Below are 17,053 nucleotides of genomic sequence, written 5' to 3'. Positions count from 1 at the left end.
AAAAGCTTGAGCTGGTGCCTCCAAGGAGGGACCCGGAACAAAGGAAGCCCTGGGCTTTTATACCCTCGCAATCTGTGTCTGTGAGTCTGGGGCTGAGTCCTTGGCTCCTGCTGTGTCTCTGAGTGTCTGATCACCTCGCTGGGCCACAGGTCCCCATACTCTTTGCTTGTGTGAAGGGTTAGCAACAGTTCACAGCCTCTTGCCTCAGGCTCCTGCCATGTCCTTCCACCCAGAGCTCAATCTCCAGCCGGCAGTGCAGCTGCACGCTGAGCTACCTGCACTAAATGTATTCAACAGTATTTTACTAAAAGAGCAGTATTTGAAATGATGCTAAAATCAAGAGAGAAAATAGTCATCATAAGTCTCATTGCACATCTCCAATACTTAACCTTCTCTACTCTTGTCTAGGCATTCCTCACCAGAATAGCCAAAAGTCAGCAAGGTGCACTAGAGCTGTTGCGATCTGGAGTGATTGTGCGGCTGGCACAGTGTCAGGTGTATGACATGCGACCCGAAACAGACCATCAGGGGTAAGTGTTGGTTCCCTGGCTGATTATGAAACTGTGATGTAGTCTGTGAAGTAGATGATGTCTTTTTATAGCCTCAGGTTTTATGAGTAATGATTTGTAGGTTTATTCTTTGTGTGTGTGTTTCTTTAACCTGTAAGTTCGATTTAAAGCTACTTTTATTGAGAGAAAAATTTCAGATAAGTGGGCATGAAGTTGTACTCGCATGCTAGTTACTTAGGCTGTGTAAAAATGTAGTTTGTGATAGATAGGAATGATCAATGTATTAATACTAAATAATTTAGACTATAATGTTTGAAAAACAGCCTACACTGTAAACTTATTTTGTGGGCTTTTCAGTTAGTGAATAAAAAGTGCAGAGTTTGTCTTCCCTCATAGAGCATTAATGAGAGAGCAATGAATTAAATTCTATTTCAGAAATATTTTATGATGTGTTTAAAAAAAAATAAAAATTCACAGTTATATATTGCCTGACAAGTTTCTTGATGTGTTGCCATGTTAGCCATTGTGAGGTGACTGAGAGAAGATCTCAGAGAAGAAAATTCCATATTTAGGTGAAATCACAGTGATTGATTTCAAGCCTCGGTCCTTGTTTTAAATTTAAAATTCTAAATGACATACAGGGGGTTAAAACACTTCAGAAAAATTTAAGACTTAGACAAAGTACTCTGTTTAAAAGTTTCAATAAGATGTATAAGATTGTATAAAACCTACAGGACGTTTTTAGAGGACTGTATTTGTCAGCTGCTTTAGAGTGAAGCACACCTCTTCCTAAAATATATTTGCTTGATCACATTGATCATATTCTGAAAATATTTGAGAATATTTCATTTTATATATATGTAAACAGATGTTGTATTTCTACAACCAAGTAATCTGATTCAATGTAGTACAGTACAAAGAAGTAATTTTCTCTGCTTAGAGAAAATGCCTGGCAGCAGTTGTATATCATAAATGTGTTGCTTTTCCAATACACACTCAGTTCAAGTCTGGACCTATTATTGAAATGTGAATGTTTGTAGGTTCTTGAGGGTCACTGTAGGCTGAGGCTCTGCCTCACTAGTGGACTTCACTCATCTTGCACCCTTTATCTTTTTTTTTTTTATTTTTTAAACCTGTTAAGAATGTATGCAATGAGAGATCCCCCAGTCTTCATTCCTGCTCCAGTGGAACGTTATCGCCAGATTCTTCTTCCCGCTCTTCAACTGTGCCAAGTGATCCTCACATCTAGTATGGCACAACACCTGCAAGCAGCAGGACAGGTGAGGCCCAAAAGATGCTACTGCTCATTCAAAGGAATTGTATGTCCCTTTGCTCTGAAAGTAAGCTTTTTTAAAAACATCCCATCCTCACTGGTACAGGAGGTCACTTAAAATTCTTCAAAAATAAAAGCATTGCTTCTTCTCTGCTCACTGTTAAATTTTGAGTCATTCATATTTTCTGTTTTCTTCTTGTGGTACAGGTTTTGCAGTTTCTAATTTCCCATTCGGATACTATCCAGGCAATCCTGAGGTGTCAAGATGTTAGTGTTGGATCTCTCCAGGAGCTGGCCTTCCTGACAGGAATAATCAGCAAGGCAGCTTTGCCAGGTAGGAACTGCCGTTTTGAAGTCTCTTCGCCCTGGCTGCATAAATCTCAGGCTTTGTTTTTTGTAAAGAAGTAGTAAGGCATAGAAGAGAATATCTACAACAGTACAGAATTTTTTTGACATGTAAAATTCTGGGAAAAATTAAAAAATGTTGAATAATTGTTCTTGAAGTAAATATGGCAAATTTGCAGTGGACATAATGCTCTTATCCATATGTATTTGACTTTCCCTTTTCCTTTCATCATGCTACCTGACAGTAAGTACTTTTTGTTTTGGAGAAGACTGGCAAATAGAAGTGTTCAAAGTATAAGTGGTATCTTCAAAAAAGAATTTTTATTCAGTAAGTTCTGTGACTGAGGAAATGAAGATAGGAAATTGTTTGCATACAAACAATTTTTGTTTTTGTTAATGTCTTCTCCATTTTTGTTTATTTACAAAAGAAAACTTCCTGGGGGAAGCAGATTAGTCTGCTGACATTTCTCTTGAGTGACTAACCTTCTCAGAGGGCTAATAATTATTGTGACGGATATCGTGATTTCTTCTGCATGCCGGAGGACTTTCTTACCATTTCAAAATAAGTTCTCTATTTTGATTTGATGGCTTTCTTTGTTCAGGATAGATGTCTGACTACAGTAGAAAGGAATGCAGAGCTGCAGGTTGAGCCCAAATGTTTCTTTGCACAAAAGCTGCAATTTCTATCCCAACTTCCCTTCCCCTTTGTCCCCATTTAATTACTTACCAAAACAGTAAACTACACGCTCTCATGCATCTCCTAGTAGCTACATTCATATCTGAATGTTTTGCTCAAAAAATCTGCAAAATACAAGTTGTATGTTGGGCTGAAATTTTTCTGATCAGTGGTTGTATTTAAATGTATATACTGCATAAATCTAATTAAAAAAAACCCAAACAGTTATTTAATGGCTTTATCTTTTATCAGGAGTATTGAGTGAGCTGGACATAGATGTTAATGAAGGGACACAGATGGAGCTACAAGGACACATAGGACGGTTTCAGGTAATAAAGTTGTATATATTTAACCCTTTAGAAGTGTCTATCTAGATGCATTTCTTCCTGTTTTTTTTACTCTGAATAGCAGCAGTTATGAAAGGGATGTTTTCCACCATCAAGAAGAATGTGTGGTAGTTTGGGTTTTTTGTAGGGGTGGTTTGTGTGTGATTGGGGTGGTACAGGATTTTGGTGGTTTGTTCTGTTGGTGTCTCCACAATTTTCCCTGCCCAGTAGAAAAGATAATATTTGGTAATATCAGAGTTGCATCAGGACCTTTGTTTCCCTCCCTAGCTTAGGGTTCATTTTACATGGAGGAGAATTAGAGGTCAACACCAAAGCATGTGAAGTAACGAAGAAATACTGTTACCATTTTGCCACAAGCATGTCTCCAGCTGCACAATTTGGCTTATCGTCTGTTTTATTTCTTTCCTGCTGAATTGCTGCTAAATTAGTTTTTGCACTCTACTTTTATGGAAATTACTATCTTCACATTCAGATTTTGTTAGTTTGTCTATATGGGTGTTTTAGGTGTGGGAATGGGTAAACCTAAACTTTCATGAGTCAGTGTAATAGTCTGTAAGAGACATAAGACAAAGTTGAGTATGTTTGAATTGTGTTAATTTCTCATTGGAAGTGCTTTCTAAATTAATTAAAGGTGAGTTAAAATACTGTGCTTTAAAAAATTTTAATTTTGTTTACAAAGCACTAAAAGTTTAGTCTTCATTGCTTTTTTTTTTTTAACTGCATTTACTCTTCTGTTTTAAGGGACATGTATCACTTAAGTGAAAAGAATCGTGCACTTCATTTGTTGAGATACTAATTAAATTGTTCATTTCTTATGGCAGCGCCAGTGCTTAGGACTTTTAAGTCGGTTTGGTGGTTCAGACAGACTACGCCAGTTCAAACTGCAAGATGATAATGCAGGGGGAGACAGAGTGAACAAGAGGGATGAAACTGAGTTGGCCATGCAACAGGTAAGGACCCAAGAAGCTCCTAGGACCTTCAGTCTAAACCTTTTACCTGCTGTTCAGATTTGTTTAGTTACCATACTTTCATATGATAGTGGTAATGCTCTACACTGGTTTTTGTTTGGTATAGGATCCCACGTTTTATTTAAAGCAACTCTTGAAAGTGCGTTTACATAAATTCGCTTTAGAAACCTTTGTTGTATTGGGTACAAACTCTGTGAACTTTGAAGCCTGAAATTGATCAGAAATTTTCAGAATAAAGGCTGGGTATAGAGGGCAATGGCTAACACTGAGTTAGAGCCACAGGGGACTGACTAACCATTATCCAGAAATTTTAGCTAGAAGGTTTGGGAAAGAGACAAAGTTCAAGTCTTAGACTTGAAGCAGAAAAGAGGCTGTAACTGGTAAGAAAATAGAATTGTCACATTTTGGTGAGGAGAGGAGCAAAGCATGTTGTTCATTGACAATTATCCATTTAAAATTTAATGCTCCTAAGCCTGCAGATATTGTAATTGACATGCTGTCTTTTTTTTTTTCCCTTTTGTTGGCAGATCTGTGCAAACGTGATGGAATACTGTGAATCACTTATGTGTCAAAGTGCCCCCAGTTTTCAGCACACTGTTTGTCTGTTTACTCCTAGCCTGTCAGAATCAACCAACCGAGACGGGCCTCGTCAGGGTGAGGTTTTTGACTTGCTATTATTTGAGACTGAATGGTGTGACATTTGGGCTAGTAGAAAATTATGAACTAGAGGCTGTAGTTTCACGTACACTTTATGCCAGTACTGTAGCTGCTCGTTTTCTAATTCTGGATATGCTTGTTCAGCCTTGCACTAAGCCAAATCAGGAAACTAATCCAAGTTAAAACAAACAAATTCTTTTCATTCACTTCCCATGGCAACCTCAGAAACATATATATTGGTAAAGAAATGTGTATGTAAATAAATAGCACAAGAGAGAGGAAGGGGTGTGTTTCTCTTTTTCAGCACTGTGCTGGGTTACCTTATGTGAAACTAGGACTTCATTTGTGACATATGTGTTTTGATGCTGATTGGAACTCTACTACAACATGTAACAAGAGTTTACAGTATGCTACTTTTTGCCTAGACTTACTTCTGACACACAAGTGCAAAATATAAACTTGCCAGTGCCTTCATGACTTTGACTACTTCATTGACACAGAGCATACCTTATCGGTTCCTTGGGATTTTTTAGGTGGTTTGGATTTTTTTTTTTTTTAATTTATTTTAACTTGTTCAACATCTTGTCTAGATACACAAGCACCAGTGGTCCCGTACTGGCACTTGCCTGGCCTGGGCATTATTGTCTACCTGCTGAAGCAGAGCACTAGTGATTTCTTCAGTTACTATGACAGCCATCGTCAGAGCGTTAACAAACTGCAAAATGTGGAGCAACTACCACCAGATGAAATAAAAGAGGTAATTGTTCTTCTGTAGTTTATGTATTGTAAGTAACTTAGACATAGCTGTAACAGAGACTCCAAAGCATCTTAGATAGGTAAGCAGTTCCACTTCTTGTGCATATTCCTTTCTGCTGTTGGTGAAGGGGTCCACAGAATGAATGATCTAAAACTTTAGGGAAAATATTTGGCTTAACTTCTTAAAAGTTGTGATTTTCATTATAGTTGCTTGGGGATACATTTAATTTTTCCATTTTCTGGTCATCAAATTCAAAACAGAGAGCAAGGTTTTGAAGAAATAGTAGCTTACAAGAAAGTTCTAGATACTAATAATGCATAATCTTATTTGCTTATTTCCCTTGATATTCTGTGATTTCCTACAGTCTTTTTTTTTTTTTCTCTTCTGACCACAGCTGTGTCAGTCAGTTATGCCAGCTGGAGTTGACAAGATTTCCACTTCGCAAAAATACGTATTGGCAAGGCGACGCCTGGTGAAGCTAATAAACAACCGAGCCAAGCTGCTCTCTCTCTGTTCTTGTATCCTTCTGAAGTTGAAATGGCCCTCAAGGTGATGCTGCAGAAAAGCAGAGAAATATAAACAGGGTTTTTTACCTGGATTTCTGACCACTTTGAGCAAAACCTTTTGCAAAAAGAAAATTAGGAATACTGACGATTAAATTAAGAGGATGTTGCTGTGCTATTGCCAGAATGTAAGTATTTTCAAGTTAGTAATTCCCATTTTGGAGATCCTGCTAGGACTTTCTGCAACATGATAATAAAGGAGTAGTTACAGGCCAGTTCTTCTATTTAGTATCCAGACCTCCTAAGCATTGACATACGTACGAGTGTGGCAGAAGAAATATTCTGAAAAATCAGTTATGATAGGCACATGAAAATTAAGTTTCCAGTCTTATAGTCCACCTTGCCTAAACCTAATCTCATAAACATCAGTAAATCGATGGAAATAACCAGTCATGCACAAAAGAGCTGTCTTCAACAGATCATAATTTTCCTCTGAAATCTCCCTTGGGAAAGATGTGTTCTTGCACACTTACCTGTTGTCACCAATGATGTTACTGCCATCCCTGGCATTATAACCTCACCTTTTATTCACTGTCTCTGCAGCTGAGCTACCTTGGACAAACTGTAGGAGCACTCATACTGTGCTCTGCTGTGGAGGGCTGGTGTAAGGCTTTAAGGGTGAGTAGCAGTGAGGGAGCCAGCACTGCACTGAAGAGATAAAGGAGAGTGAGGGTGAGCAGTTCATCGCCAGGCTGTGGCAGAGGGGGGTGACAGCTGGTTGAGCTAACATCTTCAGCTGCTTCCAAGTGTGTAAATATATAGTAAATGTACAATCTAAACACAACAAAATTGGGCTCCTTCACTTAGATGTGTCTGCAGATATTATAGAAATATGTCTCTTCATTCTTTGGCGTCATCTGGAACACTATTTACTGCACTGCACACCCACTGACTCCCAAGACCCGCTGCTGTCCTCTAGGATGTCATTTAAGAAAGGAAGGATGCAAGGTAAAACTCCTCTATCATCAAAATCCCTTTGAATAACTTCTGATGGTTAACTTCAAAACTGATTTGCTACTATTAATATATTTCTATTTATATATAACAAAAGATATTTTGTTTGGATTTGGCATACCTTTGGGTTTTCTGCTGGAGAACTGGTAATACAAGTACTGTTGACTCACAGACCTCCAAAAGAAAGTAAAAGTAACTATTTTTTTATTTCTGTTGTTCCAGCTAAGTGAAGTTCAAATAATATAATCAGATCAGTGATTCAAAACAGTTTATAAGAAAATATTTCAATATAATAATTTATGATGAAATTAAGAAATTGAATTAATATTGGTGGTTTTAAAAGGTATTTTTAGAATGATAGGCACCACTCATTCACCAGAATATTTTAAATTTGTTGAATTTTGTTTTTTAAAAAAAAAGGAAGGGAAGGAAATCAGAAAGAAAGAAGGGTTTAGGGAGGAGTTTTTTGCTTAAAGCACTGTGTTGTGTGATCAAAACTATTTATGATTCGCTCTGTATTTTCTCTAAATCACTGAAGTAAAAAAAATAGTATAATTTTTAATGCAAAAGTTTACTGACCAGTTTGGAACACCATGTTTTAAACTCGTTTTACAACTTGATAGATAGTATGGAGCAGCTAATGTAATTTTAACATCTCGTTTTCTATTGCTAGATTCCTTTGGTTCTGAGCCTAACTTGGATTTTAGTAGTGGCCTGAATCGAGTGAGCCAGCATGATATAGAACAGGTGAGATGTGAGAGGGTACAGAATGTGCCTGACTGCCGTGCAGCTGTTTGGAGCAGGCTGACCGTTGTTTTCCCACCTCTGAACAACCTGCAGTAACACCAACAGCATATGACTTCATTTAGGACTGATGAAGTGCTGCGGAATTTCTTTGGAAAGTATTGTGAAACAGGTGGCAGTTGTGCTGCTGCGCACATATCCTTGAATCTGAACATGAAAAGTTAAATGAAAGATGAGCTATACTTACAATTAAATAATCGTTCTTTTTCTCTTATAAAACAGTCAACCGGTATGTGTTTTTTTAATAATAGCTCTCTGAAAATGTCAGTTATCCTAGAAAGACACACAATATGAGGGCAAGTTTCCGAATTTTCTGTGATCCTATGGCTGTTTACTACAGGTCAGCTGCAGCTAGCCTGTAGAGAAATGAGATTAAAAGGGTAACAGAAATTGAGACTATAAAATGTGAATGCTAGCACAGAAGTAATTTCCACTTACACAGCAATTAATTATTTTGTGTAAATTTGATGCAGAGGTGTCAGGGGAAAAAAGATGTTTATTAATAAATCCCACTAACATTTCTATGGCTGTTTGTGCAGAAAAAAACCCCTGTTCTCCAAAATCTGTGCAGTCTTGAGTACCTTTATAAAATTTAGAATTATAAGAATAATTATGTGTTTTGTGATGAGGCATCTGTCACCTAATTTTTTCAAAAGTAAAATATACAGCATCATCTTGCTAAAATACTTAGAATGTAATTATTTTTGTCAGTGACTCTTTACATATGTATTAATGAAAAAATGTTGTCTGTGCATATGGACTCTAACTCCCAAACAGTTCTCAAGCCCTTCCAGCCTAGGAAAATTTTAATTGGAAGATGTGTTTGTATGGCTGTAACTGAAGAAGCTGAATTATAACTGATAATTCCTAGACCAGGAATTTAATTCCTGAAACTTGGAGAGGTTATAAGGAGGTAATATTGGGATAATCAGTAAATGTGCTGAGTCACCCAAAAACCTCCATAGAGAGTCTATCCATTATATAATTCATAGAGCAAAACATGAGGGAAGAATGCAAGGAGTATTTATTAGAAGAGTCAGAAAAAAAACATTCTTTTGAAAGCAGTTCAGAAATAAATCATAGCAAAAGAGTCGACAGTCAGTTGATGATGACATTCCAGAAAGAGATTTTGTATTGATGACTGCATCTAATCTCTGTTTTTCAGCTTCAGATTGAAGCCACAAACAGCTTTGGTGAATCTCTGCAGAAGAAGCTTCTGGAAATCGAAGGTTTATATTCCAAGGTTCGATCACGATACACCTTTATTCAAGCTCTTGTTAGACGTATCCGTGGTCTCCTAAGGATATCAAGGACCTGAAAGACTCTCGATACATGCTGCTTGGCCCATGAAGCAATGTATATGGGCAGGCCTTTTGGATCATCATATTTTCTAGATCAGACGTTTTCTAAATACTGTCAAAAATATTTTCCCTTTTTTTATCCCTTTGGATGCGTTTTGTGTATTCTTTCCTACTGCTCCCAACCTGATAGAAAAAATAAAGGATTTTTTTTAACTGAGTTACGATTAATGTAAAATTTCAAGCAAGAAAGAATTCTAATGGAGGACATCAAGGAAACAGGAAGTTCTGCAGCTGTGATGACATTACATTTACAGATGCTTTCAGAGAAAACTAAAGAGTTTTGTCTGTGTTGTTCCTGTTTCACACACAGATTTAATGAAACCATGGCATTCAAGTTTCATCACTTGCAGACTGTGATTACTGTGGTGTGGATTCTGTATTCATTTTGCACTGTGAACTGCTTGTTTCTGCTCCCTCTTGTCTTTATTTCAGCTGAGAGAAGTACAAGTGGTTTTTCTTTGAACAAGTTTATATAAGAAAAAAAAGTGGTGAAAGTCATGAAAGGTGACTGCCCTAGGTTTGGTCCTAATGGCTCTGTGCAGTAAAGTTTTCTGCGCTATTCTTGCTGAAACAGAAGTATAAAGACAGAATAAAATGCATGGGGGAGGAAGCTGGCAGCTGTGAGTGGTAGGTTGGTTCTGTAGTTACAGACTGTTCTCCTATGAGATACTTGCCTATCCTTTTCTCTTCTGTAAAAAACCTATTAAAAAAAAAGGCATAACCACTGATTATTGACGTAAGATCTGTTGGATTTCTCCCTTAACTCAGTCTGATCTTATGGCCCAGTTCACCACCTGTGCCTTGTAAATTGTTTCCCCTGAGTTTTCATTACTTAAGTAAATATAAAATCATTTTACATTATTATCTGCACAAACTAATTGCATGGATTACATCATTTTTATGCAGGGGTGATGACAGCCCTGCTATCAGGTGAGGGTTATTAGCTCTTCCGTAGGAGCAGCTTGGTATTAGTATGTTTTACACAGCTGGACTTCGTCTATTGGCTCCCATCACGTTTTTTTGTTTCTCCACCACTCTGAAAACCAACAACTAACCTACAGCGTTTCTCATTAAATACACGCATTTAATGTTGGCATTGCTGGCTTAGAGGAATCCACTACGTTTTAGAAAGCACACTATGGTAGCCAGCTGGCCGTTGTGTGGCATTTCGGTAACGTTTGTACCGCGACTCAGTGCCGCGGTGCTCCGGAGGGGTGCGGTGACCCGGCTCCCTCAGGTGCCGCGGTGTTCCCGGAGGGGTGCGGTGTTCCCACAGGTGCTGCGGTGTTCCCGGAGGGGTGCGGTGACCCGGCTCCCTCAGGTGCCGCGGTGTTCCCGGAGGGGTGCGGTGTTCCCTCAGGTGCCGCGGTGTTCCCGGAGGGGTGCGGTGACCCGGCTCCCTCAGGTGCCGCGGTGGCAGCGGGGCGGTTCCGCCAGCCCCGGGCTGGTGACGCCGCGCGTGTCCCTCCCGTCCCCGCCGCCGCAGATTCGTCGCGCGTTGTCCCCGGGGCCGCGGGTTTTATTCTCCAAACCTTTCCCCCCGCGCTCCTCCCCGCCCAGGCGAGTCCTCAGGGGGAGGGCGCGGGGCTCTCCCCGCGCCCAGACCGTTCCGTCCTCGCCGAGGGCGGGCGGGCTCCGCCCGGCCCCGTGTGTCGAAACGGCGGCGGCGGCAGCGGGGCCGCAGCGCTTTGTTTACTCTCCACGGCGTTCGACGTGGAGCCGGGCGGCGGCGGCGGCGGCGGCGGGGCCAGCGCGGCAAGGGGAGCGGAGCGGAGCGCGGCGGGCGCCGGCCGAGCGGCTCGACATGGGTGAGGAGCGAGCGGGGGCCTGGCGGGGAGCGGCGGCCCGCCGAGGGGTACAGAGGGGGCGGCGGGGCCGGCGGTCGGGCCGATGTGGAACCCTCCCGCGGGGCGAGGACGGTGTGGACCGCCAGCACTGCCGGCGGGATGCCGAGGGCCGGCCGCGGGTGCTGCCACCTGCCCTCGGCCCCACGGCCGCGCCGGGCCCCACCCGCGGGTCCCTCCCGGGGCGCTGCCGCGGAGGCGCCTCAGGCCGCCTTGGGGCGGGGCGGCGCAGCGATGCCCTGCGAGGGCGAGCCGTCCGAGAGGGCGTGCGGTCGTACCGTGAGACCAAAATTAAACTCCGATCCAAGTTTGTAAAGGGCTCCTGATAAGGAATGTATTATGAGAAGAGGTTCTGAAGAATAGTAAATGAAGTAGAGGGAATAGTAAGAAAGGCCCTGAATGTAAGGGTTAAGTGATTGGCACGAACCTGTTCTATTACAGATGCTATTTGAGCAGTGTTTTAGTGGGGGAAAAGTGTACTTAGTAGCATATAAAAAGAGGGAGAGGTGTCTGCCCGTAAGCGAAGTTGCTGAATTGGAGGAAAGAAGAGTTTTCAAATCTTAGACCTCCATGGATCCAATAGTAACATTCTACTTGTAATGTTTGTATTGAAATACCTTTTTTCCCATCTCAGTTTTGTTAAGGTTAATCACTTGTCTCACAGTAAATGGTGCCTTGAGAAGCACTGTGCAAACTGGCCACTGATGGCCTTGTACCTTCTCCTTTTACAGGCTTTAGGTGTATTGACAAAAATATTATTTAGCATTAGGTATATTTGTTATAAAAATCATTGGAAAAAATGTAATTGTTATTGGCTTAGAACATTAGTATTCTTTCTACGATTAATCATCTAGTAGGCATAAATCAGATGTTAGTCTGGCCACAAGTATTCTTGCATGCATTTAGAAAATAAATAAGATGTTGGGGTGAGCCAGTTTCGGAAAAAAAAGAAATTTTCTATTGCATTTAAAATCAGCTCCTAGACTTCTCTGTTAATGTACTTGATTTGGCACAGCTTCACAGTTGGTAACAAACTGATTTAACATGTACCCACTGATTTATACTTCATTTTAAGAAAAAAGAGGGGATGGTCCTATGGAATACTATAAACATCTTCTGAGGCTGAATTCTTTCAGGCCTCAACATGTCCTGTTCTAGTCTTTGGTATTGAAAAGACAGAGTCTAATATAAACAAAAAAGAAGATGGCTCAGATTTTGGCAAATGAGAGGAAAGGAAAAAATAAAATAGTAATCACAGTGAGAAAGCTTGATTCTGCTGCAACAGGATTTGCTTCATTGAGGTACCATAAAATCATAAAATATCAGCATAAACCAGGAAGACATAAAGTGGTTCAGCACACAGCTATCTGGGCAACAGCCTGAACTTGTCTGTTTTCATTGGAGAAAAGAAACATCTTGTAGCCCCGTGAGAAAGCCCCTTTCCAGATCTGCCATATTGCTAGCTGACATTGAAACATCCTTCTCTTCTCATTTTTGTAGGGGGCTTTTTCTCCACCATTTTTTCCAGTTTGTTTGGAACTCGAGAGATGAGGATTCTTATCCTAGGGCTGGATGGAGCAGGAAAAACAACCATTCTCTACAGGTTACAAGTTGGAGAAGTTGTTACCACCATTCCAAGTAAGTGATCAGTGCCATAGGGCACCGATATTTGCCTGTAGCCTGTGATTTGCCTGTAGTTCTAACACATAAACTTTGTCAGCTGAACTTAAAACATCCTTCCTTCATAAAAATAGAACCTTAAGTTGTAGGAGCCTGGCACTGTTGAATTTCAGAACTTTCTTGAATAAAAGTATTACAAAAGAATATTATGCTGTCCTACAAAATGCAAAAGATTAAGATGGTTAGCAATATTTGGCAGGCTTTTTGTGATAGGTCAGTGTTCAGCAGATGGTAACTGTGGACTATATTATTCTTTTGTTTCCAAATATAGCTGTTATGAGAATTCCAGAGGTCATTGTTATTGTACATAGGATGGTGTCAGTGAATCAAACCTATTTAATTTTTTTTTTTTTTTGATAAGAGTTCGTAATTGGTTAAATAAACGTTTTTGTTTAACATGGAGAAGAAGAAATCAGGTGATTTAGCTTTATGTTCTGTAGAAAATGTAACAGAACTCAGTGTGAGGTCTCACACCCCAAGCTGCTACAATACCGTGTGCCTGCTGAAGTGGTCTGGCCAGGATCGCCTGTGTGACATGAAGGACAAGGGATGCTTGACTTTTGAGTTGCTGTCATGTCTCTTGGGTTCCTCCTTAATCTGACTTAGGTCAGGTTTACCTTTTAGAGACCAGCAGTTTGCTATGCTGTAATCTTTTTGCCCGAGGGTGTTGCTTATTTTAGCCTCCATGAATTTTAAGCAGCCTGTGCGCACCATTCGCTTCCCTGTGCTGTGTTTCTCTGGGCTGGCAGGAAAAGGAATGACATACATGTTATACTGCAGCCTTGTTGCCGTCTTCCAGACATCACGGTGTCAAGTCCTCTGCTGAGAAGTTCTGCTTTGGTTATGCTGAGGTTCTTACCACAGTGCAGACCTTGCATGGACACGAAGGACACATTCCTTAGAGTTCTATTGCTGTCAGTTGTGTACTTGGTTATCAAAGCAGGCCAGTTCTTTAACCCTTGCTCTGTTTCTTTTGGTGATTTCAGGCACGCTTCTGTTGATTTTTAACAACCTTAACATTTGTTACAGATCTCTACAATGTGTTTACAATGTGGTTTTGTCGTTCAAAGAAGAGAAATTACTGCATTATTTTGAGCCGTGTTTGTTGGGATAACTTTGCAAAGGGCATGAACTTCATTATGCAGCTACTGAGAATTTTCAGGCCTGAAAATTGCAAACTAAGTGCTGTAATACACTTCAGAAACACAAAGAAAAATCACCAACAGTAAAACTGTGTAACTTTGTTTCAGCCATTGGCTTCAATGTTGAGACAGTGACATACAAGAATCTGAAATTTCAAGTTTGGGACTTGGGAGGACAGACAAGCATAAGGTAATCCGTCTCTTAAAATCAAAAGACATAATTAAATTTCTCTAAAAGCTGCCAAGTTCTTGTAATTCTCAAAGCAGGCGCTTCTGAAAACTGGTTTAAGTTTTAAAAACAGCCCATTGTGAGGAGAGCACTTTTATCTGATGGAATTCAGTTTGTAAAACCTGTAATGTACTAGAGATTGGAAAAAAACAAGCAGCTGTTTTTATTTGTATACAGTTTTGCCTTGAAAAACAAATTTATTGGTGTAGTAGGCAACTGTGTAGCATTGGAGAAAGAGAGGAGTGGGTGATATAAACCCAAAAGGATACCTAAATATTCTTAAGAATGCAAAGGTAGGAAGTTGACTTTAGGCATAGACGGTAATTTTTTTAGCAAGCTTTGCAAGTTTTGTAATGAGTAATTATTAGTACCCCTGTATGATCCTTTTGTGATTCCTTTTTCAATGCTCAGTAGTAAGATGCAAAGTAGTTAGATAGTAAGGTGCAGTTAGTGAGGTATAGCTTCCTTCCCTTTTTAGTTTCAGTACAGTAATTCTGACAAAGTTGGTTTGTTTTGATCCTTGTTAATTACCTGTCTGGATGAATTAGTTATTTAAGATTTCCCTGGTTATCCTTTGATGACTGTAATGAAGATGCTTGTGTCTTTAAACTTTCTTTGCTTCCCTGTCCCTTGGTTATGGTCCTGATGTCCTGCAGGCTGATTCCCAAATAAATCTGTCCCCAGCACTTTTGTCCTTTCCCTGTTTTCAAGCTGCTTTTTTGTTTGTTTTGTGTTTTTCATAGAATCATAGAATTAACTGGGTTGGAAGAGACCTCTGAGATCACCAGGTTCAACCCTTGATCCAACCCCACTGTGATTACTAGATTGTGGCACTCAGTGCCACATCCAGCCTCATCTTAAAAACCTCCAGGGACGGTGAATCCACCACCTCTCTGGGCAGGCCATTCCAATGGCTGATCACTCTTTCTGTAAAGAACTTCTTTCTAATATCCAACCTAAACCTCCCCTGGCAGAGCTTAAGCCTGTGCCCTCTTGTCCTTTTCGTTTGGTGTTGGGCTTTTTTGTGTGCGTGTTCTGCCTTGGAAAGTATTTTTACTGTCTGTTCCTTTTTGTAGCCTCTTGAAGGTATCTTCTACTTGCCTCCTTCCGCTGGGTGATCTGTTTTTAATTATCTGGCCAAAAAGAACTGCTATACATGCAAATTATATGACTGGAACTTCTCTTTTCTTCTGCAGGCCATACTGGCGGTGTTACTATTCAAACACAGATGCAGTCATTTATGTAGTGGACAGCTGTGATCGAGACAGAATCGGCACATCAAAATCAGAGCTTGTTGCTATGTTAGAGGTAAGAAAACAAGGATAACAGTCCTTACCAGTAGAACAGAAACTGAGATTTTTTTTTTTTTTTTGAGTGAATGTGAAATTTGATTCAGTGAACCAAGTGCCAAGTGAAGCTTAACTTCACTTGTGAAACTTCAGCTCTCAGCATAGCCCATGCAACACTTCTGACAGAAAAAAAGCACCAAACACGCTATGGATATTTCATGGTTTGTGCAGCACTGTCCTGGCAGTTACTTACATGTAGCCTTTTGGTCATATGAAAATTTACCTGCCTCAAGGACAGCTGCTCAGTACTGCAGTGGTGGCAGAATCAAGCCCTGAAGGATTAACAGTAATTAGGATTCTGCTGCATTTTTAAGCTGAAGAACATATGTAAAACAGGGCAATATAAATAAGAAGAGGTGTTGCTCAACATCTCATTCCCCCCCAGTTCCTGCAAGCTCACTTAATGTGCCCTATTAAATCCAACTACCAGCTTGTTTCATAATTTGGACTTGCCATGTTTCAAAATTGCCCCATGGGATACCATGCTAGAATTGAAAATAAACACCATTCTTTCACTGAAGAATTTTCTAGAGAACAAAAATCAGCAAACAACTCACTGAGAGCTGCTGAAGTTTCTTTTTATTGTATGGGTTTTCTCTTAAATAAATTCAGTAAAAGTCTCTGTGACAACTTCCACAATTCCCTTTATTTGTAGGAAGAAGAGCTGAAGAAGGCCATTTTGGTGGTGTTTGCAAATAAACAGGACATGGAACAGGCCATGACTCCCACAGAAATGGCAAATGCCCTTGGCTTACCGGCTTTGAAGGACCGAAAATGGCAGATATTCAAAACCTCTGCAACTAAAGGCACAGGCCTTGATGAAGCAATGGAATGGTGAGTAACAGTCTAGTTATGCTTCATTCATAGGCTTAATTTTGCAGGCTTGGTTTTGGTTTATTTTTTAAGACTGGATGTGTGGAAAATCTGACATAAAAGGACAAAAGTAATTCAGCAGAAGTGAAATGAATTTTCAGTAAACTGACTTAACCTTTTTCTTTTTCCTAGGTTGGTGGAGGCCTTGAAGAGCAGGCAGTGATACAAAACTGACCAGTGCAAGGAAGTTGCAATTATATCCAGCATCCTCTACTCCCCCTTTCTTGCAGTTAAGTATTTTCAGGCCACAAATACTTGTAAATAGGACAGATTTGAGTTTGATTTCTGTAATGTGGATGCTTCTCTTGAATTGTAAAACTGAACTAAGTGAATGTCTGTGTACATTATGATACTCCATTTCTTTCTTTCTTTTTAAAGAATGTACTTATGTTAATTTGTATGAAAGTCTTACTGGCTAGGAAAGATTTTTTTTTCTGTGATCCCCCTCCTCCTTTGGTGGTTTTGAGTGGCCAGCATATTGGTGTAGTTAGAACACTAATAAAATCTGGAACTGTCATCTGTACTCAGAGGTGTGTTGCTTGTTAGAGGTTGCTTGCTGGCTGCTTGCTTACAGAAACAAGTCCAACTGCTGCCAGCTCTAGCAGCCACCTAAACACCTAGAGAGGTTTCCTTAAGCTGATGCTGTTACACTTCATAATCCTTCAGTGTAGATACGCTGTTACAGTGAAGTACAGCAACAGAGTACAAGTAATGAACTCTTA

The 17,053-nt window shown here is 40.2% G+C and overlaps 2 protein-coding genes across 3 annotated transcripts in view; both read left to right on the top strand.

The window, feature by feature from the left end:
• Positions 1-9,368, top strand: part of NUP205 (nucleoporin 205) — a 50,109-nt gene extending 40,741 nt beyond the window's left edge. Inside the window, exons 33-43 of one of the 2 annotated variants that reach the window (XM_027885798.1) lie at positions 409-530; positions 1,651-1,789; positions 1,990-2,116; positions 3,056-3,132; positions 3,972-4,100; positions 4,646-4,772; positions 5,366-5,532; positions 5,927-6,050; positions 6,915-7,043; positions 7,723-7,796; positions 9,019-9,368. In XM_027885798.1, coding sequence (XP_027741599.1) covers positions 409-530; positions 1,651-1,789; positions 1,990-2,116; positions 3,056-3,132; positions 3,972-4,100; positions 4,646-4,772; positions 5,366-5,532; positions 5,927-6,050; positions 6,915-7,043; positions 7,723-7,796; positions 9,019-9,171 — 1,368 coding nt within the window. In that variant the 3' untranslated portion in view covers positions 9,172-9,368. The remainder of the gene's footprint in view (positions 1-408; positions 531-1,650; positions 1,790-1,989; positions 2,117-3,055; positions 3,133-3,971; positions 4,101-4,645; positions 4,773-5,365; positions 5,533-5,926; positions 6,051-6,914; positions 7,044-7,722; positions 7,797-9,018) is intronic. The other variant, XM_027885799.1, reaches the window with a different exon arrangement.
• Positions 9,369-10,904: 1,536 nt separating this feature from the next.
• Positions 10,905-16,854, top strand: ARL1 (ADP ribosylation factor like GTPase 1). Its single transcript, XM_027885800.1, has 6 exons — positions 10,905-11,022; positions 12,559-12,696; positions 13,989-14,070; positions 15,306-15,417; positions 16,114-16,292; positions 16,464-16,854. The coding sequence occupies exons 1-6, from the start codon at positions 11,019-11,021 to the stop codon at positions 16,492-16,494; spliced, it is 546 nt and encodes a 181-aa protein (XP_027741601.1). The 5' UTR covers positions 10,905-11,018; the 3' UTR covers positions 16,495-16,854.
• The last annotated feature ends 199 nt before the right edge of the window (positions 16,855-17,053 follow it).

The sequence above is a fragment of the Empidonax traillii genome, unplaced genomic scaffold (genome assembly GCF_003031625.1).
Source record: "Empidonax traillii isolate 1590-97213 ecotype Southwest subspecies unplaced genomic scaffold, ASM303162v1 scaffold172:size1107868, whole genome shotgun sequence".
In the NCBI taxonomy this organism is placed as follows: domain Eukaryota; kingdom Metazoa; phylum Chordata; class Aves; order Passeriformes; family Tyrannidae; genus Empidonax; species Empidonax traillii.
The sequence above is the reverse complement of the archived record's forward strand: the minus strand, read 5'-3'. Positions and strand labels throughout refer to the sequence as shown.